The sequence below is a fragment of the Mytilus edulis genome, chromosome 5 (assembly GCF_963676685.1).
Source record: "Mytilus edulis chromosome 5, xbMytEdul2.2, whole genome shotgun sequence".
NCBI classification, from domain to species: domain Eukaryota; kingdom Metazoa; phylum Mollusca; class Bivalvia; order Mytilida; family Mytilidae; genus Mytilus; species Mytilus edulis.
In genome coordinates, this window is record NC_092348.1 from 42,784,828 (window position 1) to 42,811,663 (window position 26,836).

General features: G+C 32.2%; 2 protein-coding genes across 4 annotated transcripts in view; one reads left to right on the forward strand and one right to left on the reverse strand.

Annotated features, from left to right (window-relative positions):
• Window positions 1-26,140, reverse strand: LOC139523737 (uncharacterized). The gene is made up of 10 exons (XM_071317990.1): window positions 25,843-26,140; window positions 21,050-23,235; window positions 20,524-20,647; window positions 18,904-19,056; window positions 18,358-18,469; window positions 15,897-16,028; window positions 15,284-15,388; window positions 3,666-3,845; window positions 2,273-3,153; window positions 1-1,621 (listed from the first exon to the last, which is right to left on the reverse strand). The coding sequence occupies exons 2-9, from the start codon at window positions 23,212-23,214 to the stop codon at window positions 2,939-2,941; spliced, it is 3,186 nt and encodes a 1,061-aa protein (XP_071174091.1). The 5' UTR covers window positions 23,215-23,235; window positions 25,843-26,140; the 3' UTR covers window positions 1-1,621; window positions 2,273-2,938.
• LOC139523736 (membrane-bound transcription factor site-1 protease-like) overlaps window positions 26,065-26,836 on the forward strand; it is a 43,269-nt gene continuing 42,497 nt past the window's right edge. Inside the window, exon 1 of one of the 3 annotated variants that reach the window (XM_071317988.1) lies at window positions 26,065-26,296. The gene's annotated coding sequence lies outside the window, so the exon portion shown is untranslated. The remainder of the gene's footprint in view (window positions 26,297-26,836) is intronic. The other 2 variants (XM_071317987.1, XM_071317989.1) reach the window with 2 other exon arrangements.

The window sequence follows — 26,836 nt, forward strand, 5'->3', positions numbered from 1 at the left end:
TTTTGTCACAATTTTTGCAATATTTATTTTCACTACCAATTTGGAGCAACAATTGTTATTAATGAACAAAATAACAGAACAAGTAACCATAAACACATATTATTTGTGATTTTTCTATTCCGATAAAATAAACAATTTGTTTTACTCCCAAATTATAATAAATAAATAGTATGTCTATTCATTAGTAGTTTCTGAAAAAAATGTTCAAGTAATTTTGAAAGCATGCTCATTTTTACTTGATGAAAATAGAAAAGTATCACATCACCTGAGAAGCAAAAGCGGAACAAGGTTTTCATAATGTCAATTTTAAATTTCATGATCAAACACAGGGTATATATTACAGTTAAATAAAGTACAAGAAAATATTCACTCTCCTCAGGTATTCTTAAATTACAAATGGTAATAAATCTTGAAAATACACTCATTATACTTTAGAAAATACAAATGTACCACACTTCCTAAAATATCCATATCTACACAACACTAATTAACATGAGCCAAAAAAATGAATGATGATAGACAGGTTGAATTATTTGTGTCTAAAGCACATTGGAATACATAATATATCAATTGAATATATTGACAGAGGCTGCATAGAACAATTGCACACCATGGCCATAGTTAATTGTTAGAATTTTTTTACATTGCATGGTACTTTACAAAAAAAATAATTCCAAAATTTGATGGTTATGTCTGTGATTTACATCTTACAAAATATTCATTCATTCATCAAATGTAAAAACATAACATGCTATGATCCCACATCTGTAAGGAGATGCTGTATGACAGTTTTTAGGAAATCATTCAAGAAAATTAATTTGACTCTTACGTACTTGTATAAATGTCATGAGTTACTCCCCTTACTGAAATGAAGAATTTGTAACTGGTTCCTGTATTAAAAATTGGTTGATTGGTTGTCCCTTGCTTAACAGGCAAATATTTATTAAGGTTTACCAAAATGGGTAGGAAATTTAAAACAGATATTTTGTTCCTTATCATGTAAAAATATGCTTGTGTAAATTTTGTAATTACTAAAACAGAGCACTACTGACCAAACTGAAATACAATTTATTACAATAAGGATCCAGCACTGCTTTGAACTAGAATTTCATTTTCACAAGATTAATAAAAGATATCAATCACAAGTTTAAACAAATACTGCCTTTTATAATAAATTTCAGGTCATGGTTATAAAGAATATATTATTATTTTTACACTTATAACCTGGTCTGGATAAATTCTATCTAGGGAGGCTTAATTTATTTCTCCTATCAGCTGTTTTTTTTAAATACAAATTAAAACTTCACATTTTCTGAATGTGGAATCAATTTCTATTATTTCTGGATTTCTTGGTTAAAGATATTCATACAAAGTAAACAATTAATTAAAATAGGCTATCTAACATTTTTTTAAAGCAATATCAAAATTCAAAATAAGATAGGATTGATGAGATTTGTATTTCTAGTAAAGAACATGAAGACATATAAAATGTTGTTATTGCGAACCCTATCTTAGTTTTCCATAGATTCACCTGCAAGTTACCTGTCGATTTAAACTTTTGGCAGTTCTATTGTCCCATCTAACAAATACAACAGGTATTGTTCTCTGTGAAGTTTATTCACTGGGACCTTTAAATTTCTTCTAGGAGAAATATATCACTCATTGATTAATTTACCTGACCAAAAAATTACCTTCTTTTTTTATTGAAATACTTCTATAAACTCACATAAACTGTATACAATATTATATTTATTCAATATATCATTAATATATTTTCAATCTGTTCAATATAAAATCTGGTTTAATAATAAAAAGTTTATTTCAGACACATTTTTTAGTATTTTCCTATGAATTTACATGGTTTTTTTTTGTTGTTCATTTATAGACTTATGTTTATAAAGACCTTAATTTAAAAATAATAATATTCATATTTTTAATTATCAAACACACAAAAATATTGAATATTTGATCAGAAATCAACTTTTAATTTTTGAATCACTATTAATATTGAACACATTAAAAACGATTATTGGTATTGAATAAATACAACACCACATGCAGTTTTGTGAGTCCTTACTTAGTATTGGTATAAGTATTTTTTCATCATTGACAGTTCAATTTTTTGTTCAGGTAAATTAATCAATGAGTGATATATTTCTCTTGGAAGAAATTTAAAGGTCCCAGTGAATAAACTACACAGAGAACAATACCTGTTGTATTTGTTAGATGGGACAATAGAACTGCCAAAAGTTTAAATTGACAGGTAACTTGCAGGTGAATCTATGGAAAACTATCATAGGGTTCGCAATAATAACCAATATTTTAAGAAATTTAGACATTTTTTTTAAAGCAATATCAAAATTCAAAATAAGATGGGATTGATGAGATTTGTATTTCTAGTAAAAAACATGAAGGCATATAAAATGTTGTTAATAACCAATATTTTAAGAAATTTGTAAAATATATTATGCACAAATTATAAAAAGTTATGATTTTATTATACAAGTAACATTTCAGAACTTTTTTTAAATGTAACTGTTTATTTAACTTTTAATTTATACAACTTCTTACGATGACTAATAAAAAACAAATAATATAAATATTCAGAGACAAATATTTTGTCATGTTTTCTAACGCATTGAGAAATGCATGCACACAAAATATAGATAGTCATGAAGTGATCCCACTTGTACCTAATAAGTAAGATTATTTTCAGTGACTATAAACTAAGTGAAAGATAGTAGACAAAAAAAGCCATTGTGTATCAATTGAATATGAAAAAAATAGTTCTATTCTGAATAAAGGCATAAATTTTACAGGAATAACCCAACAAAATCTATCAGTCCAATGGGAACGGGGATTGGAATATTTGAATAAAGTAACTCATAAACTGGCCAAAAAACTGCATAAATTAAATTATAAATAACAATTTCTATCATTAGTATCCTTCTTCTGTTTCTTCTGAATTAATCAGTTCTAAATCAGGTGCATTGAACAATTCCTGGCAAACTTCTGTATTCTGACGAACAAATAAAGTGATTCCAGCTTTATATGCAGCAGGTATCGTTATATGTGATGTTAACTGTGCTCTATACCGAGGTCCTTGGTGTGACAGTGCAGTACAAGCCTCTCTTAAAACATTTACAACCTGACCTATAAAATTATAAACAATTTAATTATTATTGGTAATTATGAGCCTGAGCAATTAACAACTATTAACACCACTACTCAATTAAAAAGAAATAAATTAACAATTATAATTTGCAATTGTAATTGTATAGAGAATTTTATCTTTTTGTAGTATATACTGTTTTTTTATATAGCTGTTTTTAAAAAGCTTACAGTCAGATTCATGAATATTCCTTGTAGTGACAGGTACCTAAACTCTTAAACAGGAACTGATTACCCTTCCAGAGCACCTGAGTGACATTCAAGTTCATTTAGGGGGTTCATGTTTCCCAATATTTAGTTTCTGTCTATTAATTTGGGAAATATTGTGTGTTTGTTATTTTCTTTTGACCATTGCAGCATCCTGTCATTCTTTAAAATTTCAATGAAGGTTTCTGATTGCCTCCCCTCTTTTCAAATCTTCTTCACCCTTTTAGAAGCCTAAAGTATACCCAAACATTTAATTTTTTTATCAACCTATATTATCTCTAACAAACCTAAAACATTCATTGTCTGCCATCGGTCATCACTTTTCTTCAGGAATTCATTGAGTGGAGCCCAGTCCCGGAATCTGTTTACAACATCTTGTCTCCGTATCAATAAGACAGAATCACTTGTCAACTGTTCCATTATTATCTCCTCTGGAACAATCTCCAATGGATTTGTCAAGTGGACACCTATAATTAAAACACAGGTTAATCAAACTCAGTTATTCGTAAAATAAATTCTAAAGAAGCTAGAGCTTAAAAAAAATGTGGCAGTATTATTTTTTCAAGAAAATTCTCTCCTTGAGGAAATTATATTCAATCTGCAATCATTTTTCATAAATCAAAGAGCTGAAGAGCTCTGAGGGGAAAGACGGCCCTTGTTTCTAATTTTTTTTTTTTGGGGGGGGGGGGGTATCTTTTGATAGTCTTCATACAAAGAATGAACAAAAGAACAGGTAGAACATGTAGAAAGTTTGACAATATTGCAATCAATTGTTGTTTTATGTTATTTCATTTCCTTAGTTAAAAATTCATCATGGAGTCAATTTGGACCAATGGGAGAGATCTGTACCTTCTCAATCAAAACATTTGATAAAAGTTGAAAGTTTATAGTTATCTAAAATTCAACTGAATTCTATAATTTAACAACTACTACAATATTTTTCAAAATTTTATTTGTGTACCACTGAACTGCAGGTTAGGGCCATTCTCAATTTTTTTGTGTCAGTACTCTTAAGATTTTAATTTTTTTTCTCAAGTGAGGACTGAAAAATCTATTCAGTTTTAAATTTCCATTGATAAAGGTCTCAGTTATAACTCTCATCATAGAGATACATGTACTTATAAAAACCAATATGATTGATATAAGCTGTGTGAAGCTTGTTTCCAGATCCTACATTTTGATATATTGTAAATTTCATGAATAAATAGGCTTAAAGGGAAGTTCCGCAATTTTTTACTTATCATCTAATTATGTTCATCTTAACATAAAAAATACATTTGCAAAGTTTTAAATTTATATTCCTTCTAATAACGGAGAAAATCAAGTATTTGTAACTTTTTTGGTTGAATTCTCGAGTGGGTCGTGACGTTTTAGCCCGATTTGTTGAATTCTGGGAAAAAATAAAATCTGTTTAACTCTTATAGCTTATCGACAATATACGTAATTAAAAGCGCACAGCTGACGAATGGTCGTAGTTATTAACCACAATATAAGAATGAACGAAAATGAATATGCATATACCGTTTTGTATTGATCCTATAAAATTATCTCTAGTAAATGTTTTCGAATAAATTTCATTAATTATTGTTGAGATTTTTTTCATAAAATATTTATTAAACATTTTTACTCATATTGAACTGAAAATATTTCAGTTCTATTTACCGTTATTGTTTTGATAATCATTTTAATGCAACTAATGTGTGAGCAGAGTGTGTATATTATTTTGTAAAGGTCACTGTATATTTCTCGGCTTGAGGTCAATTCGTTTACCTTGTAGCTATTTAGCCGCAGGTGTAAGTTCAAGCGTACACAGGTATGAATGTTGTTATTTGGAAAGGATAAACAGAAAGGATTAGAAAGAGTATGCTGTATTTAATTAAAATACACTAAGATTTAATACACGATGAGAATAAAGATACAATAATTTAAAAAATTGTGTAAATTAATTGAAAATAAAATTCAGATTCGTAATTCCGAAAGTGTATAAAAATAAAAGGAAACAATTTTTGATTACTTTCTTAGCGGCAATTGGCGTAAAGATTCAAATATGAAGTAAAAAATATTAGTTTTAATCTTTAATAAAAACTAAATGCAATATTACCCAATTTGATATACCATTGCACATCTGTTTGATATCATTGACTTTACTGGAATTTCTTAACTTGTATTCAAATCTGGCTGTGTTTAAATGCTAATAAAACAATCGCAATTTTAAAGTTTTTAATTGAAAAAAAAATACAACATACAACATGCATGATTTTTTTTTTAGTTTCTTTTAACATTTCATTTTCACATAATCAAATTCATTGGACAATCATTTACACGAACTTTTTCTGAAAAGAATACCAATTATCTAACTAAGCTAAGGCATTATTATTTTTGAGGATTTTTGTACATCTTTTTTTTAAATGCTATGACAATATTTGTGCAATATTGAACATGATAGCCGTCATCAATCAAAATAAGTAATACAGTAGTTGTAATAAAACTTATATGTTAGTCATGCATAACTGATATGGACGAATTTGGAATAGTTCGTCCATACATCGTTGTTCTTGAAACAATCATTATTAGTATACATGTAAGTTTCCTGACGTATAAGCGCCATTGAGGATGAGCTCCAGAGAAAGCAGACTAGTAGCGTTTCGTTCGTTTGTTTGTTGGGAAAGGAGAGGAAATGCAACCACTTGTACAGATAAACGACAGAATTACCATGCAAGCATTTATAGTCAACACAATCAACAAGAGTTCCCATCGTTGGACGGGGAATATGAAGGCTTCCAAGAATGAACAAGTGACATGTCTAACTCTGAACAGTTAGAAAACGGACTATCGACATTGACCGCTTGTTCTTGATATTTGAAACTGCATGCATATATACGTATACGTTTATGATAGTGATGAGTTCTTGCGTCTGACAAAAAATAAATTCCTTCATGGTTATATCTTGCCATACGTGTATATTGGTTTGTATTACAGTGATTACTCAAAATCGTTATTTGAAAATCCTGTTTGTGAGATGTAGATTCATTTCAATACAGAAATTTCGTCTATATATTAAGTTTCACAAGTGCATAACACGGAGAAGCTCTGAAGGTACATTACTTCCATTTTGTTTGGGTGTGAACCATCGATGTTTACAGCAATATCAAAGAATAAGATGATGATGGTAGAAAGCACTATGGGCGTCATGTGGCAAATATTACATGCATATTGGACCATGAGTTGTCAATCTGTATGAAAAGATTTCCAATACAACCATATTATTGAGAAGGATTGTTTACATGTTATACTCTCGTACTAGTATTACAGGGTTCTTGTGGCGTTCATCTTTGACACACATCTTTTAAACGATGTTTAAAAAAAAAGAAAGAACCAATTTAATGTCATATTTCCCTATTTTTTAAATATAACTAAAAGTCTTTTATCTGACAAGAATACCCCTATTCAGCGGACAAGTAATTTATTCTTTTTTTCTGTTATTGAATACCAAGAAAGATAATATATCCCGAAATTAATTTGAAACTTTGATACTCAATAGTTTCCCAGCAAAATATTCACATCCCTTGGGGATACTTAGTGTTCGTCCAATGGCATATATAACAATTATGATGAGTTCCTTCCTTTGTTCGAGAACAATCTTATTGAAATATAAATCTGTGATTTTACTATGTCCACAACTTCAATGAACCAAAGCAAAAGTTATACATCGACCTGTATTTAAATCAAATTGGTTCTCTTCTTCTTCTTATGGCACCCTCAACGGAGTTGGGGTGACGTATTGTTATTGTACGTTTCTTTTTTTCCTTATTATGGCACCCTCAACGGAGTTGGGGTGACATATTGTTATTCTACGTTTCTTTTTTTCTTATTATTTTTATTCTTCCACACATTTTGTCCACGCTATTTCTCGGAATTGAATGGACCAATGTTGATGGAATTATACCACAATGTAGAACACCATGTGAAGTTGTGCAGCAGACTTTGGCATATGCAAGATGGCCGCCGTTACCATGGAAACAGAACAAATGTAAAAAATATTTTTTTGTTTTTTTGTGAATAATTTGAATATTCCTGAACTGAAAATCATCAAATTTTTATATATTGTTGGTGTCTACCATATACAGGTTTGAGATGATTTTGGGAATCTTTGGAACTACTATATTGCCATGGAAACTAAATATGTTTAGCATTAAACCCTATGGGCAAAAATCTTAAAGTAGTATTTAAACTTTTAATATGGTATATCCTACCATTAAAACTTTAATGGTATGTTCCTTATGATGTGTCAATGTGGTAGGTGTCTTTGGAATTTTGGAAATGGTCACCGTTACCATGGAAACAGCAGAAATGTCCAAAAATTTCAAATTGCTCCAAACTTTCTGAAAATTGACAGACATGTCGAGTGGCACATCAAGAGTTGGTATTTGACTTTAGAATTTTCAAAATGGCCGCCGTTTCCATGGAAACAACACAAAAATCAAAAATTTCAAAATGCTCTAAAATTGATGGAATTTTACAACAATGTTGATAGACATCTGTAGATGCGCTCTTTAATTTTGGAAATTTCAAAATGGATGCCCCTCGCCTGGCAATGGGGGACGAGGGTGCCATCCGTTATTGCTAGCAATTACAAATCTAGTTTTTATTATTCTTCTTCAACACTTTTTGTCCACACAGTTTCTCGGAATTGTATGGACCAATGTTGATGGAACTATACCATAATGTGGACCAGCATATGAAGTTGTGCACCTGACTTTGGAATGGTCAAGATGGCTGCCGTTTCCATGGAAACTGCAAAAATCCGAAAATTTTCAAAGTGTTCCAAACTGGAAGAAACTCCACAGGAATGGTAACTGGCATGAGATGATTTGCAGTTTGACTTTGGAATTTCCAAAATGGCTGCCGTTACCATGGAAACAGCTCAAATATCAAAAATTCTAACTCTTTCCTTATAACATCCAGCTGAATGAAACTTTATGAAAATGTGACCCAGTATGCCAAGATGTCAAAACAATATTTGGATAGTTCAAAATGGCCGCCGTTGTCATGGAAACTAGGGCCAAGTTTTGCATTGACCCTATGGATAAATGCATAAAATCATCATTTTCTCAGAGAATAGTGCAGCAAAGTAAATGAAACTGTATTGATATATAACATGACATGTGGCAATGAGATGTCTGCTTTTAGAATTTTGGAATTATCTATTGTAACCATGGTTGCAGCACAAATGTTGAAAATTTCCAAAAAAAATAAAGTGCTGCAAACTGGATGAAACTTTACAGAAATAGTGGCTGAAATGTGCGGAGTTGCATTTTGAAGTTGAAATTTCCAAAATGGCCGCCGTAACCATGGAAACAGCAAAATTGTCCAAAATTTCAAAATGCTCCAAACTTAATGAAATTTTACAAAAATGATGACTTGCATGTGTAGATGCACTCTTTGACTTTGGAATTTTCAAAATGGCTGCCACTCGCCTGGCAATGGGGGGACAAGGGTGCCATCCGTTATTGCTAGCAATTACAAATCTAGTTATGTCACCCGATCGACAATGTCGGGTGACATATTGCTTTTCTTATGTTTCTTTGTTATTATTATTATTCTTCCACCTTTTTTTGTCCGACAGCTTTTTTGGAGTAAAATGGAATTAATCTTAATGATAATTCACTATAAGGAGGAACACAAAATTTCGGGTTGCAGTAGGGTCTAAGACCATAAAAAATGGCTGCCGTTTCCATGGAAACGAAACAATTGTGAAAAATTCCAGTTTTTGGTTTTGTGAATAATTTAGAGATGCTTAAACTCAGAATCATCATATTTTATCACAATGTAGGTGCCAGCCATATATTGGTTTTGGATGATATTGGCAATCATTGGAACCACTATGTTGCCATGGAAACTACCCCAAAAATTTCAAAAATTTCAAAATGCTCCAAATTTTTTCGAACTTCATAGCAACGATGAGCAACTTTGTTAGATGCGTAATTTGGCGTTGGAATTTCCAAAATGTCTGTCGTTACCATGGAAACAGTGCATAAGTGTCAAAATGCTCTAAAAACCTCAGGGTTTGGTAAATAATTTTGGTATGCTAGAACTTGAAATCATCAAATTTTTACACAATATAGTTGTCCACTATATACAGGTTTTGAATGATTTTGACAATCATTGGAACTCTTCTGTTACCATGGATACAGGACCAAATATTTCAAAAATTTCAAAATGCTCCTAAATTGATCAAACTTAATAGGATTGTTGACTGGCAAGTCTGGATGAGAATTTTGACTTTGGAATTTCCAAAATGGCCATTGTTGCCATGGAAACTGCAAAAAAGTCAAAAATTCTCTAAATGCTTTGAACTTAATGAAACTTGATATTTTTGTTAAGTGGCAAGAAAAGATGAGACTTTTGACTTCAAAATTTTCAAAATGGCTGCCGTTGCCATGGAAACATTAGAATTGTGAAATTTTTTAGAATGCTCTCAATGTACTGAAAATTTACAGAAAGATGTATTGCCATGCATATATGTGCATTCGCTGTTAAACAATTTTGAAATGGCTGCCGCTTAGTGGCAATTGGGGGAAGGGTGACATCCGCTATTGCTTGCAATGGCAATTCTAGTTTCTTATTATTTTTCTTGCACAAATTTTGTCCGCACGAGTTCTTGGAATCCAATGGACCAATGTTGATGGAACTCTTCTATAATGAGGACCCCCATGTGAAGTTGTGCACCTTGCTATGGAATGGTAAAAAATGGCCGCCGTTTCCATGGAAACAGCACAAATGCGAAAAAAATCAAAGTGTTCCAAACTGGAAGAAACTCCACAGGAATGTTCACTGGCATGTGCTGATTTCCAGTTTGACTTTGGAATTTTTAAAATGGCTGCCGTAACTATGGAAACAGCAAAAATATCAAAAATTCTAACTCTTTCGTTATAAGATGCAACTGGATGAAACTTTATGAAAATGTTCTCCAGTATGCCAAGATGTCAAGACAATATTTGGATAGTTCAAAATGGCCGCCGTTGTCATGGAAACTGGGGCCAAGTTTTGCATTGACCCTATGGAAAAATGCATAAAATCTGCATTTTCTCAGAGAGTAGTGCACCAAAGTTAATGAAACTGTATTGATATATAACATGACATGTGGCAATGAGATGTACGCTTTTAGAATTTTGGAATTATCTACTGTAACCATGGTTGCAGCACAAATGTTCAAAATTTCCAAAAAAAATAAAGTGCTGCAAACTGGATGAAACTTTACAGGAATAGTGACTGACATGTGCGGAGTTGCATTTTGAAGCTGGAATTTTGAAAATGGCCGCCGTAACCATGGAAACAGCAAAAATATCAAAATTTTCAAAATGCTTCAAACTTATTGAAACTTTGCAAAAATGTAACTAGACATCTGTAAATGCATTCTTCGACTTTGGAATTTTCAAAATGGCTGCCGCTCACCTGGCAATGAGGGGAAGGGTGTCATCCGTTATTGCTAGCAATTACAAATCTAGTTTTTATTATTCTTCTTCAACACTTTTTGTCCACACAGTTTCTCGGAATTGTATGGACCAATGTTGATGGAACTATACCATAATGTGGACCAGCATATGAAGTTGTGCACCTGACTTTGGAATGGTCAAGATGGCTGCCGTTTCCATGGAAACTGCAAAAATCCGAAAATATTCAAAGTGTTCCAAACTGGAAGAAACTCCACAGGAATGGTAACTGGCATGAGATGATTTGCAGTTTGACTTTGGAATTTCCAAAATGGCTGCCGTTACCATGGAAACAGCTCAAATATCAAAATTTCTAACTCTTTCATTATAACATCCAGCTGGATGAAACTTTATGAAAATGTGACCCAGTATGCCAAGATATCAAAACAATATTTGGATAGTTCAAAATGGCCGCCGTTGTCATGGAAACTAGGGCCAAGTTTTGCATTGACCCTATGGAAAAATGCATAAAATCTGCATTTTCTCAGAGAATAGTGCAGCAAAGTAAATGAAACTGTATTGATATATAACATGACATGTGGCAATGAGATGTCTGCTTTTAGAATTTTGGAATTATCTACTGTAACCATGGTTGCAGCACAAATGTTCAAAATTTCCAAAAAAAATAAAGTGCTGCAAACTGGATAAAACTTTACAAAAATAGTGGCTGACATGTGCGGAGATGCATTTTGAAGTTGGAATTTCCAAAATGGCCGCCGTAACCATGGAAACAGCAAAATTGTCCAAAATTTCAAAATGCTCCAAACCTAATGAAATTTTACAAAAATGATGACTTGCATATGTAGATGCACTCTTTGACTTCGGAATTTTCAAAATGGCTGCCGCTTTCCTGGCAATGGGGGACAAGGGTGCCATCCGTTATTGCTAGCAATTGCAAATCTAGTTCTTTTTCTTCTTCTTCTGGTATACAATAGTCTATCGACATTCGATGATAACATACTGTTGGCATACGTGGACTAGTCTATTTACAAAACTTTTACCCAATTTATTCAAAATATATGTTTTTTTCTTATGTTCAATGTATACATGTATATATTTTAAATTGCGCTATAGTTCCGTAACTTTCTACCCAGTCGTATAAATGAATCGACGACAAGTGCGTACATTTTATTAAATCAATATTTCTGGTATGTTCTAATCTGTCCTTCACTATTGACAATGAGTATATATATTACATTTTCCCAAATTCACCCTTGGAAAAATATTCAAATAGATTTTAATTTCATCAAATCTTATTTTTAGGGTATTATTTATTTTTTTATGAATAATATTCTTTACACCAGAAATATTATTTAAAAACAAGCGTATGAGATTAGTAATGACAAGTAAGACAGAGTTGTATATTATACATCTGATAGTTCAAAATGGAAAGTTATAAGTTATCGGCCGTGTACACTGATCAATACCTGCAGAAGTGAAACGATGCATGAACTTGCAAGCCCGACAGGAAATCGCTTGAATACCTGGACGTGTCACCTCACACCCCTCACAATACCTTTGGAAGTAATACCTTTAGCCATGCTGGTGATTAGATGAGGGAAGATCAGAATTTATTTGAAAAAAGTTTATTACTTTAAAGAATTATGAACAAATTAGATTTTCGAAAACAATTTTCACGGAACACTTATGTATGATTTCAACTTTGACTTTTTACCTAATTCCAATATCAACAGTTTAAAAACAACAGACCATGGTAATTTAAAAAAAATAAGAATATTTTCCGTATCAAGTTAGTAAGTCGGATAAAACAACCATACGATTGACAAGATATCGACACGCAATTACGACTACATCGGTTACTGTAGTTTTGTTCCTTTGTGGTTTATAGACATATCGTTGTTATTAATCGGGAAAGAAGACAAAATGGCCGAATGCAGAGAATTGATACTCTAAATTTAAAATCGATGGTGATCGCTTATCTAGCGGAATAAAACTTTAATATCTATGAATTTGAGCATTTTTATACAGAATGAACATAATATCAATTTTTGATTTTTTTGCGAAGTTTCCCTTTAAACTACAACATGCACCATTTTTATTTTTTTATATTTTTTTTACCATTACAATGATCATGTTGGTTCACAAAATTTTGTTTAAATGGAAGACTACTTATCATATACTAAATGTCACATTTCAAGTGTTCAGATACATTAACTTTTATTTCAGTGGATAATAACTCATCAATTGAGGTGCTCCTGTATTGGAGAAAGATTCTCAAAACAGACTTTTACACAAGTATGAAAAAGTTGTTTCTCTCTCCAATCTCATGTATCCCCATTAGCATTGTTTACCGCGAAATTTGCAAGTTGAATGACCTACAAATTAAAGCACTTCATGTTGATGTTTGAATCATCTACAGCAAACATAATTATGTTTAAATTAAACAAATACGGATTTTTAATTAGAACACGAATTTTGAGAATGGTTTTAATAATCAGTAAACGGGATATCCCTGCTTCTACGTAGTGTGGCATTCCAACAATAACGTCACTACCATGTAGCCTTGTAGGTTGGATATATTTATAAAATTTCGTAATACTGATTTTTCCGGATTGTAAAAGAAACGTAAACAGTGTAAGGTAGAGAGAGCTCAAGATGCGAAGATTTCACGAGAAACGGAACAGAAATGTGTTAAAAAGTGTTTAAGTCAATCTTTTCATATGTGTGTCTCCTTCTCATCAATCTCAGTAAGATTTTTTGGGGGGTTTTCCAAACAATAAAAACAAATAGATTGACGCAAGGGCTTGGCACTCTTGCCAACCACATAGGGAATAGGCTATTTGCCAAATCCCATCAAATAACCCTGTTATTAGAGATCCCTTTTTAGTTGTCTCCCTTATGAGGGACATTCATTTTTTTTTAAAATAGGGAGCTACCAGAAAGAGCAAATTAACCTGTGCGTAATGTGAGTAATCTTAAGGTTTTTAAATCTTTTAATTACATTAATTTGTTAATAAGCTAAATAATTTTGTCATCAGAATTTGTTTTTCGTGAAAAATTAGTTGAACCGCCGATACATTACTTTCAATTTGCTATGCTTTGTATTGGCAAAAGCCAATTTTGTCCGGTGTGGAACCAGTCTACGATTCACAAAGGGTGTAATTCGTTTAAAAAGTGGGTAATAATATAATCAAATCGGTAATTGGCAAATGGACTATTGACGGCTCGAAGACGTCTTTCCCCAAAAAAGTTCATTATCTTTTGTTTGAAAAATTCAAGAGTTAAAAATGAATTTGTCTGCTTTTTTGTTGTTGTTAAACAGTACATTGGGTATTTTGTAAGGCCATTTTTTATTGATGGAAGAAACCAGATTATCAACAGAGAACAATCAACTTTTTTGCAAGAAAGTTTGAAATCCTTGTCCATTAAGTTTAGTTGAATATTTGACAAAAGTCGGGTTCAAACTCACAACCTCAGTCAGGCTAGTCAAACTAGACAGATTACTTAGACATTAAGGTCCCCTTAAATAATACAAGTACACACCCGTGATATCGCTGGTCCGTAACTGAATTAAAGTATACAACTATGCCTAAGCCTTATTTTAGTAATTGGTATTGTCATCTGATAAAGTCATGTCGATTATAAGATACACAGTTTTCTCTGCTCTCAAATCTTTCTGTTTGAACCCGTCGACCTGGAACTTGTCAATTATTGGTAATATTAATTATTTGGAAAACAAAAGGTCCTGGCTATCCAGGAATGGAGTATTTTTTAATCTACATCATTGTCCCATATTAGTTATCTTAGAAAGTCTTGCTGATTGCTGAATAAAACTACAATAGGGAAAAATTTGACAAAGATTGAATTTAGTAGTGTCTGCCCTTTGATTATGACCCGTGTATTTAGCAAAATCCTAAATACACCGTTTGGTGGTGCGCCTGTCAAATGCGGAACGTACCCTTTGATTATGACCTGTGTACATAGCAAAATCCTAAATACACCGTTTGGTGGTGCGCCTGTCAAATGCGGAACGTACCCTTTGATTATGACCCGTGTATAGAGCAAAATCATAAATACACCGTTTGGTGGTGCGCCTGTCAAATGCGGAACGTACCCTTTGATTATGACCCGTGTATAGCAAAATCTTAAATACACCGTTTGGTGGTGTGCCTGTCAAATGCGGAACGTACAGATAAGGTAATAGGTAACAGGTGAATATATTATTGGTATCGGTATCGGATTCGACCCGGAACTTGTTAATTATTGGCAATATTAATTATGTGGAAAACAAAAAGGTCTGGAGTGGTGTAATTTTTAATCTACACCATTGTCCTATATTAGCTATATATAGAGTTGAATTCTTTGATTTGTCGTTTTTACCCGATGACGGTTGACAAATTGGACCTCGTAATTTTAGTATTATAGATTTAGCCTAACCATAAGGTACAAACCTTTAGAACTAACACCATAAACCATTTGGTGATGCCAAGCATCAGGGATTGTCCATCCTGGCTTAACTCCCCTTTGTAGATTTAGTGTAGCTAATGGCACAGCCCCTGAGAAAACAAATCAGATATTTCAGTATAAATAATTCAAAAAATCTATTGAACGCTCTTATTCTTTCAGATTGCAAATTGAAATAAATTTTATTTTCACAATTATTGTAGGAGTCCAAAAATGTTATTATGACAAGAAAGTGATATGTCAATATATCACTAAACAATAAATTAATTCAAAAACTTTAAGAGTTGATAACATAAGTTTAGGCTCTTTCAACATTTACTGACTGTCTATTAACTGTATTAGTATTCATAATTTATTACAAGCAATTCAAGATAACTTTATAATAGGTTTGTTAATGAATCTTGAAGAAACATTTTTCTTAAAGGTTTTATCCCCCCCCCCTTGCGATAGAATGTATAAATTGTAAGCTAGTCCAGACATTTCAAATATGAATTTGACATTTAACTAAAAAATAAAATAAAAATAATTTAATATTATTATTTTTCATGATGCAAGTCAATCAATTTCATTTGGTTTTTAATTTATTAAATTTGTACAAACCTTTCCTCATCCAATATCCCAACCATTTCAATAGTTGCACTTTTCTAGCCGGATAGAAGTGGAAGAATCGACCCTTTATTGTACCTTTAGTCAGCTTTGTTATCCCATCTATTAAAGAATCTGCAGTTGTACCTTTAAATAAATAGACATAATAGTGTTAAATTTCTTGTGTTTTACACTGATCAGTAACAATTTTAAATCATATCGACTTAATTTCCACAAACCATTTAAATTTTCACATTTCCATTCTTTTTTGATACACAATATGTTACATGAACAGTACATAGGCAAACCTTTTCACACATTTTTATGCCCCACCTATGATAGTAGACGGGCATTATGTTTACTGGTCTGTGCGTCTGTCCATTCATCTGTTAGTCCATTTGTCCTGCTTCAGGTTAAAGTTTTTGGTCAAGTTAGTTTTTGATGAATTTGAATCTACTTCAAACTTGGTACACATGTTCCCTATGATATGATCTTTCTAAATTTAATGCCAAATTAGATTTTTGACCCCAATTTCACAGTCTACTGATCATAGAAAATGATAGTGCAAGTTTCAGGTTAAAATTTTTGGTTAAAGTTTTTGGTTTAAGTTTTTGGTCGAGGTAGTTTTTTGATGAAGTTGAAGTCCAAGCAACTTAAAACTTATTACACATGTTCCCTATGATATGATCATTCTAATTTCAATGCCAAATTAGACTTTTATCCAAATTTCACGGTCCACTGAACATAGAAATTGATAGTGCAAGTGGGGCATCTGTGTACTGTGGACACATTCTTGTTAACTTTTTTTTTTTTTTTTATTCAACAACAGTATTGCTCGCTGTTAACAATTACTCCACTGACACAGCTATCTCAGTGAAGGTCCCTGTTTCATTAGTACCAGAAGTTCATGGATTCTTCAGGTAGATAAACTGCATATTGTTAGTCGTTTACAAAATATTATAAATATTACATCAATATAGATAAATAATGCTATTCTAATTATATTAAAGTATTTATATTATCTGGCCTTATTTTCGGAAAATTTTCATAGTTCATCCGAGTTTGGGATGACTTCTATCAGTTTCCATGTGTCTCCGGATAACGGTTTTTTCAATCAATATCGAAAAAGATTGTAATTATCTTTGATCTACATCATTATTCAGGTAAGACAGCTATAATTTGAAAGAATAATAGTCGTACGGTAATCAAAGAACAACTATGCTGTTTTTTGGTTTTTTTTTGTAATGTATAATGCCTCGTACCAGATTATAATATAAATATTGTAATTAATGTCTATCAACTGATCAAGCATCATAAATAAATACAAAATTAGATAATAAATTAATTAATACACAATGATAACTTTACCAACCATGTTGTCAGTTCAAACAATTCAAATACACTTAAATAATTTTCCTAATATTCCTTTTCTTTCATGGTTAAAAAATTTGTTTTGTAGAAGGAGCCTATTTCTAAACTCAGTTTTAAAAACAGAAAATACATTTATCTTCTTTGTTCTAAACTCTGACAAATAGTGTATTTTGTGAATTGAAAATATAATAACCGTAAGAAGAAAAATTAATATCATAATATTCTATATCATTTATTTTTGTAACCCCAAATCAAATTTTTTAGTGTTAAAATGTGTTTTCCAAGTTTAACTTTTTCTAACAGATTAAATATGTCTTTCCAAAATTTATCAAGAAAGTGGCATGTAATAAAAAAGTGTTCATAATCTTCTGTAATATTACAGTGATTACAGTCTCAGTTTTGGCATATTTTCCATTGTTTTAATAAAACTTTGTTTGGAAGAATAAAATGTAATAGTTTCCATCTGAACATTTTTAAATTATTCTTGTTAACTTGCTTTTGAACACAAACTTTTTACTAAAACATTTACACGTTATAAACATTTCACTGTTTATTTAAATAAATTGTATAAGACTGAGAAACAGGCAGTCCTTGTACACATTAAAAAATGTCTTCCTAGAGAACACGTCATTCTAAATCCTAGTCAACCAGTCTTACTCCTAAGTGAGCGTGTTTAGTTAAAAAGTAGCAAAGAACAATTCTTTAGCCATTGTTTTGACCTACCAGAGGATTAACTAACTCCAGCATTTGAGGCAAGCACACTACTACAAGATAGGCAAAGTGGTTACCACAAAAAGATGTTGAACATATATACCTCATGACAACTATTTTAAAGTGATTACACATCAAAAACAGTAATACTGTGCATTCATTTTTTTGTGGGTACTAATTTTCGTGGATTGAATAATTTTTTTGTGGATATTTGATTTCATTGTCTTGTCAAATTCATACATGATATACCAGCTTATATAAAATTTGTAATTCATTAAACATTTAAATTTCTGGTTGGCCTGTGGCTACAATATTCATGAATAAATTGGTATCCCAAAAATAATACCAGAAATGAATTCACATAATATGGTGTCACTATTATACTAAATCTTACCTGCATTGTATCTAGAGAAAAGATAATATGGTACTGGCGCAGCTTCCATTCTTAGGTTTGTAGTCACTTTTTTACATACTTCTTCTTTGTCAACTTGATAATCAAAAGCTTTCTGATAAACAAATAGAAAATGAAAAATGTAATTAAACTTTTAAAAAAAATATTCTATAGATCAGTTTACACAGCAGCGATAAAAAATCTCCAAAAACAGAAAATCATAAGAGAAAACTTTCAATGAGTTTTTTTCATGATTTGTTTCCATATTCAAATGTTTTTTGTCATGCATTTTGCTTAACTGGGTTTGTGTTAAGACAGTAAACACTTCCAGGAGGCACAAAAATGGAGCTTTACAATCTAAAGCAAAATATTTCATGTACATGTTAATTCAGAAGTTGGTTAAGGAAGGTTTAGATAGTCCGTCATATTCTTGTTAGACATGGTACAGGCATTTTTTTAAAAGAAAATAGTGTGTTAAACCTGGTGTTATAATATAGATAGCTCAACCACCCACTTGTATTTTACATTGTTTTGAAAAGTATAGCCTACCAATATATTAAGAACAGCTGTAGGACCACAAGCAGACGTTCCAATCTGTTTGACCTGTAAAACATATGCCTCATATTCATTCCAGATCATCACTTTATCCACATCTGATCCTCTATGGCCTTTACGTCTTCTACGTTCATACTTAGGAAGAGTCTGGAAAAAAGCAAAGAATAAGGCATAACAGAAATACATCTTAAAATTAGTCTTTTTGTTTAAGAAAATACTGGCAATATGTACATGGAAATAGTTATCAATGTCACAATGAATGTTCTGTGTATTTTTTTTGTTCATTGTATTGGCTTTATAAGATTTTGATTTTAATTTTGCATCTTTTTGTTGTTAACACTGTTGACGAGGATCTAGTAGCAGGTCCAAGTAGTGCCCTTACTCATAGAGAGATGAATAGAAATATTCTACCACTCTATAGAAATCCTTGTATCATGAATCAATGATCTAGTAGCAGGTCCAAGTAGTGCCCTTACTCATAGAGAGATGGATAGAAATGTTCTACCACTCTATAGAAATCCTTGTATCATGAATCAATGATCTAGTAGCAGGTCCAAGTAGTGCCCTTACTCATAGAGAGATGGATAGAAATATTCTACCTCTCTATAGAAATCCTTGTATCATGAATCAATGATCTAGTAGCAGGTCCAAGTAGTGCCCTTACTCATAGAGAGATGGATAGAAATATTCTACCACTCTATAGAAATCCTTGTATCATGAATCAAGGATCTAGTAGCAGGTCCAAGTAGTGCCCTTACTCATAGAGAGGTGGAAAGAAATATTCTACCTCTCTATAGAAATCCTTGTATCATGAATCAATGATATACTATCTATCTATTAGAAATCCATTTATTACACAGTAATGATTGCACCCATGTTCTACGATGCTGTAGTCATGGTAGTGATGCAACAATATTTATTAACCAACTAAGTACATTATTGCCAAAAATGACTGGTTATTAAAAATAACATATTTTCTGTAATGGCCCTGTTTTTTTCTGTAATGGCCCTGGTTTTCTGTAATGGCCCTGTATTAATGCCCAGCTTGTCTGTATTAAGCCCAGTTAGGGTTTTTAATAAAGTTAATAAAATTAAGCTGTAAAGAGAATAATACCTTTTTGTATTTTATTTAATTTAGTAACCAGCAACAAACATTAAAGAACCATATAAAGGGATCACTGTTCATCCTGTTTTTCAACATAGAACTTCTTTCAACTTAATATCTTGGATATTTGGTATATTTAAAGCTTGATCTTGGTGAAGTACAAATTATTTTTTTTCAAACTAAACTGTCATTAAAAGATTAAGACAGTACATCAAGTTGGCAGCAACACATACACTTTTTTTCAGTTGGTTAATAAATGTATTAAGAAATGGCTGTTTTTATAATGGCCCTGTTATATGTCCTTGGTCAGTAATAATGGCCTCGGATGTCTGTAATGGCACTCGGCGTTGCCTCCGGCCGTTACAGACTTCCATGACCATTATTGCAGACCTTGGACATATAACAGGGCCATTATAAAAAATACCCATTCATTAATACTATAGTTATGTACCATTGTGTACAATGATATTAAACTAAATAATTGACAATAACTATAACACTAAACTTACATTAACTTTAGTTCTGGGTCCATGACAAGGTTCTTCTTCCACCACCTGTAGACTGTTATCACTGGTAGATAAAAACGAATCTAAGCTGTCTATTTCTTCATATATTGGGTCTTCACAACTTTCCCTGTAATTAGATGATAGAAATATATTTATAAAACAAGTAATATTCATAAAAAGAGGCATAACTCTTCATAAAAATTTTGTCAGACAGGAGATGATGGCTGTTGCTTAGCTTTTTTTATGTGTGTGTAGTGATTTAATGTTTTCTTTTCAATTTTGTTATAAACATGAAACAATGTATTGGTGAACTTCTGTGTTCGAAATAATGTGACCTTTCAAATAACTTACAAGACTCAGATAAGCCAAAAGATGTAAAACTGGCATAGAAACTAAAGAATTTGTGACATAGTTCGAATCAGTTAATCTGTCATTTACAAGGTTATAAATCTAGTAAGTTGTCAGTTCAAAGTTTGTTCAATGGTAAAAAAAATATATACATGTTCACATGTTAAAAAACATTACTCACTCTGATGATTCTTCAAGCCTAGAGGGAAGGTGCATAATCACAGCATTTTGCAGTGCATGAGTTAAATTCTCTAAATCTTCTACACCCATACAATCTGAGCAATCATTATTCGTCTGCTGAGCAGATGAGGCAAGACCAGGTGTATCACGACAGAAATGATGGAGTGCATTTTCTTCCTCCTCAGAAGATGCAGATAACGATCGATTGTCACGATCCAGAGAAAGTTTACAGAATATCTTTTCTTGTTTATTACTCTCAGAGTTTTGAAAATTAGCAATGGGTACTTTTTCATGTTTATAAATAACCCGAAGCAAATAATTGTCATCGTCCGGCTGATCACAATGAGGATCGTATACCTCCATATTGCTGTCAATATAATCAAAAGGATAACAACGACCTTCAAGGTTTAGATTATTAGTAGCCCCGCCTTCTGCGCCAACAAGGTGATTACTTGCTCCTAAATTGGAATCAGTATCAAGATATTCTTCTGCATAACTGCCAAGTGGCGGCATTGCATAATCTCTATCACTGTTTCCGGCATAATGATTGTTTGCCTCTGAAGACGGAAGATCAGAGTCTATAAATTCCTGATAGTCAGTTTCAGGTGTATACACGTATGACGAGTCTGAACCTATGACACCACCTTTTTCACTTTCACTTCCAGCACCGCTACTCAATCTAGCAATTCTATGGGCAGCATGATTAACACTATCAAAGTTTGGTCTTTGTACTGAAGGACTATTTTGTTCAACATGCTCAAGGATTTTCAGCTTCAAGTGATCAGGATTTACATTATGACTAGGAGGATTCTGAGGACAAGAAGGATCAAAAGACTGTTCGACCTCATCACAGTTCAAAAGCACCTTATCTTTTGCTTTATTAACTCCATATCCTTCATCTTCTTCATCAGTTGATGGAGACGAACTACGAGAACTAGACTGAAATAAAAGTCGACTGGCTTTAGATGGGAAATCTGTTTCTATATAATCCCCTACTTCTTCTAAACTATCAATACTAGGATTTCTATAGAGAGGTAGAATATTTCTTTCCATCTCTCTGTGATCTAAAGAACTACTAGGACCTGCTATTGCACCCTCTTCAACAGTGTTTACTTGTTCATGGTCTATATTTTCCTGTGACATACTTCTGGTAATATTATTTTCTATGACTGATCCATTCATTTTCCCCTCTGAGCTTGAGACTGATGAATGTCCAGTATCACTGTCCTCAGGAACAGCTAAGGGTGCTACCCTCAATAACGTTAAATCTGGTTGAGAGTTAGGCAAATTTTGTGCATGACCGTTTTCTCTATTTACTGGTACCGTTACAGGCTTCATATATTGAGCTAATGATAACTTTTCTGTACCATCCTCACTAACCAAGTTATTTCCATACAGTTTCAAACTTTGGTTATTTATTGATTTTATTTTATAGTCATTATTTTCACAGTGCCCTTCAAGTGTTGTGATTTTATCAGATGATTTAACATTGTCATCAGAACTTTCCTCTGAACTAGAACACAATTCAGGATATATGTATCTTTTGTGTGATTTCTTATTCCCTTTTCCATTTCTTTCTTTCATTTTATTTTCCTTTCTTTGTTTTACCATTCTACTCCAGGACATAGACTTTGGACGCACTGCTGGACTTTTTGGGCTTGTCTTGGTCTCATTTGAAAAGTGCTGCACATCTCCATTAACAGTCTTGCTACATGCACATGCTTCAGGCTTGACTGGGCTTGAATCTGGAGAACTGTTAAATCCATTTAAGGTGACATCAGATCCACCATTTTGGATTTTTCTTGTTTGCTTCTTGGAAGTAGTACCAGATTCTTGATCATTCCTATTCTGTGCAGCCCCATTTTCCATAGCATCCAACCCATTCATATTTTTACAATAACAACTGTCCCTATTTTGGCGATTATCAATATTAGCCTGCGATAAAACAAACGAATTAATGTCTTTCTTTCCCATATCATTGTTTTTAATAATTTTTCCCTTTTGTATAATTCCACTTTTATCACAGCTTGTCAGACCGTTTGAGGACAAGACATGTAAAACAGCACCACTGAAAACAGGCATCTCATCTTCATCTCGTTCCACAAAGTTAATCTTTTTCTCAACAGCTTTGAGATGCTTATGTTTCTCCTTTCGGTTTTTATCCATCTATACAATTTTTCATTTCACCTAAAAAAGAAATGATGAAATACTATTTAGCACACTTTTGCATTGTTCTAAATACTTGCTGGTCAACTTTTGTACATGTATAACATTGCTTATGGTGGCCTTAGCAAATCATCCCTAAATTTTAAAGTAGGACAGGACAAGACATTTTTACTTTAGATTAGGTCAAGAAGTAAATTTTAGACAGAATACATTGTATAATTGAAAATTAGGCCATACATTTTCTGTATAGTACATATCAATCTTTTTTTTTAATTGAAACACTAACATCTCTTTGAAATACATTTGTCTTTGATGTCACAAATAAATCATAAAGTTGATTTGAATTAATGAACTCTGTTCTGAGGGCTGTTTCTGGTTAATTTACTTTCTTGAGCATCAGGATCCATTGAACACATGTGGCTACCTTGGCTAACTTCTATTGATATTAGCCAGCACATTGTTATCTAGCTTTACAAATTACATGTACATGTATGTACATGTATGTGCTATCTGTTTTCCTAGTTCAAATTTAATCACGATCCTGTTGCAGACTTTTTATGATGTGCTTTACTTATACAACATATATGTATGACTAGATACTGTAAACAAAGATGGAAAGGGTGTGTGTGTGTGTGTGCCATAAAACTGGTGCAACTCCACCATATTTTTTGCATGTTCAAGACCAAATTAACTGGACTATGTGATGTTTTCTTGTTTGGTTTAATGTATACATGTATAACCTTAGAAAAAATGGTCACATGTAGTTCAAAAGCTCACTACTTAATACAATAAACATTTGGGTTTTAAGTTAATTGTAAAAAAAATGTAATTAAAAAGTTGGGTCTGAGGTTGGTGTATCCATATATACAGTTACAAGTAAAACCTGAATAGGAATGAATTTAATCATAATAAATATTCTATTATATTTATTTTAAGAATATATGTTACAATTTACAAATTTCAAGTTATTCACAGGAATTCTGCAGATATAATAATTTAAAGCAAAATCAACAGGGGGGGGGGGGGGGGGGGGAATAATTTAATACCCTCGTCAATTTCGAATATCTTAGATGCAGCTTAATTGAGATCGTGATGGTAATACTACCTCAGTTGATGGCGAGGACAAACACAGATTGTCATTTTAGTCAGATATTGTTACATTAATCCATTAAAATGCATGTGTTTGCATTGACATATAAATTTTATAGGTAGAAATTGTAGAAAAAGTTGCAATCACGATCTTTGTAAACAAATGAGTAATAAATATACAGTATATTCTGTATGTAAGTAGTATTTATGCTATATTATGAAAAAGTTTTACTTCAAAAACCTTGCTGTAGGACAATTTAATTTAAATTCTTCAAACGCTTGATCAATCTTAAAGTTTATGTTGGGTCATAAAGATATAAAATAATACCTAGAATGACCAACAGCAAACCCCTTTCTTACAAGTGTGTGATCATGATGTAAAAAATTAGCAGCGGCAGCAGATCGGAAGGGGGACTTTAAATCCACTACATCACGTATTCAGGATGAATGTTACGATCTCTGATGTTAAATAACACTTTATCAACTCTTTGATGGGATATGCATTATATATTTGCCACTGAATGTTCATCTAGCAACACATGATAAATCAAAAAAACTTTAATCTGCATGATCTACAGATGTCTTCAGTCTTGTGAGTATCTAAGAACAAAAAGGACTATTACACATTGCTAACTCACATATATACATCTTATGTTGGTGAATGTAATGATGGACATGTATAATGCAGTCTTCACGCTGAACTGCAAAATATACAGGCCCACAGCTCAATTTTTGAAAATTTTTAGTTTGATTCTGTTGGTCTGTAGGTCTGATTTTTACAGGCCCGAGAGCAATTTTACCAGCCTGGGCTGCCACTCGGCATGAAGACTGATAATGTAGTACAGCTTGCACACCTCATCGAGTTATAGACTTCTGGCAGTATTTATCTTAAACTTTGATTGCACAAATGTCAGGTAATGTTTTCTAAGTTACATTTTCTGATGTCTTATTTGTCATTACTCATTGAAATATTATGATCTTCATCTTTCAATTACGGGAAAGACTCTGGTGCCAGAGTGTGGAATATCTTGGAATGGCTTGATCAAAAAATTTACATGTATCATGTGTATTGTGACTATTGACATGATTGTCATGATATAAATATGAACAAGTTTGTAAATATGTGTTTGGGAAATAATCCTTAACATTGTTGTACATGTGATATATGTCCTCGGGGCAGTCTACCAACAGTGACAACGCAACTAAAGGCTTAAAGAGTTAACCAAAACAAATGATAGAAAATTCATATGATCATGAAAAAAAAATACATAACCTATTTTGACACAGGCCCTTCTTTAGTATATTAACATTTTGAAACTGGACATAATTACACACTTTTCATATGTTGTCACTACAAGTTTTGAGCTGTTTACTGCCTTGAACTGGACAAAACTACCCAAAATAGCATTTTTCTGGAAAATATATATTATTTATCATGACCTACAGGAAATTGATGAGAGGAAATGGTTTGTTTATTTTATACAATGATCATTTAACCCTTTCACTTATCAAATTTGATTCATATATATCATAAGTTACCCTAATAACGTAGTGTTTTTCTAGGGGAACTTTAAAAATTGCTCATCCTCCTTCCGCCATTACGATTAGCATTCTTTCAGACTTCTTTTGAGTTTTCCTCTAGTTGTAAGGTACTTTTCAGAGAGCAAAAGAAATACATTTAAGCGGAACCAGTCACAAATTTGTGGATGAGTAAAGGATTAAATTCATTTTTTAAATCTCGGTACTAGTCAAATTAAGACTGTCTTTTCTGCTTTCAGTATGACTATCCCTAAAATGTTAAAGGGAAATAATACATTTAAACAGAACAAAATGGAGTTTGGATGAGAAAGAAAACCTAAAAACATAAAACATAATCTCAAGGTTCTCTTGAAATAGAATAAATATGATTTTAAGATGACCTATTAATTCAATACCTAAACTTGATATCATAAAGTTGAAACGAAATTAAAGTGAAGTCAGATCGACCCAGTAGGTAAACCGTAATTAACAAATTTATAAAACTGATACAAATGTACTGAATCTAAGCACAAAGCACAGGCACTGACTAGACGTTTTATAATTTACGAGTTATAAAATACCAATAATTCTTTTAATTACCATTATGATTTAATCAGTATTTTAGTCATTTCGGCACCTGGTCTAGTCAAACACAATCTAGAAAATAGGCACCTGGTCAAATCAACAATAGCAATACACCTTATCGCTAATCCCAGGTGACCCGGCCGCTTGAACTTTTGACGCATACAACAATCACTTTTCCATTGTGGCGTCAGATAGTTTGTTTTATGACGTCAAATTTTTACGGGAACCTGTGTGATATCCAGTAATGGCGGACAAATAGCGATAAGGGTTATTTATGCTTAAAACTAAAAGGCCCTTTCATGGTTAGTTGGGCCATACTGGATAGGGAGCAGCTTATTTTGATAGAGGTGGAAATAGTATGAAAGTATGTGAAATCCTATGCATGTTTCCAAGCAACTGCTCCATTTTAATGATTTTTTTCTCGTATTTT

What these genes read in the sequence shown, in the direction of transcription:
- LOC139523737 (XM_071317990.1), bottom strand. Translation starts at nt 23,214, where the DNA reads ATGGATAAAAACCGAAAGGAGAAACATAAGCATCTCAAAGCTGTTGAG. An exon ending in TTATGGTGTTAGTTCTAAAG is followed by an intron (nt 3,846 to 15,283) that starts GTTTGTACCTTA and finishes TTTTAATTATAG; the next exon opens with GTGTCCACTTGACAAATCCA. An exon ending in GCAGACAATGAATGTTTTAG is followed by an intron (nt 3,154 to 3,665) that starts GTTTGTTAGAGA and finishes ATAATTTTATAG; the next exon opens with GTCAGGTTGTAAATGTTTTA.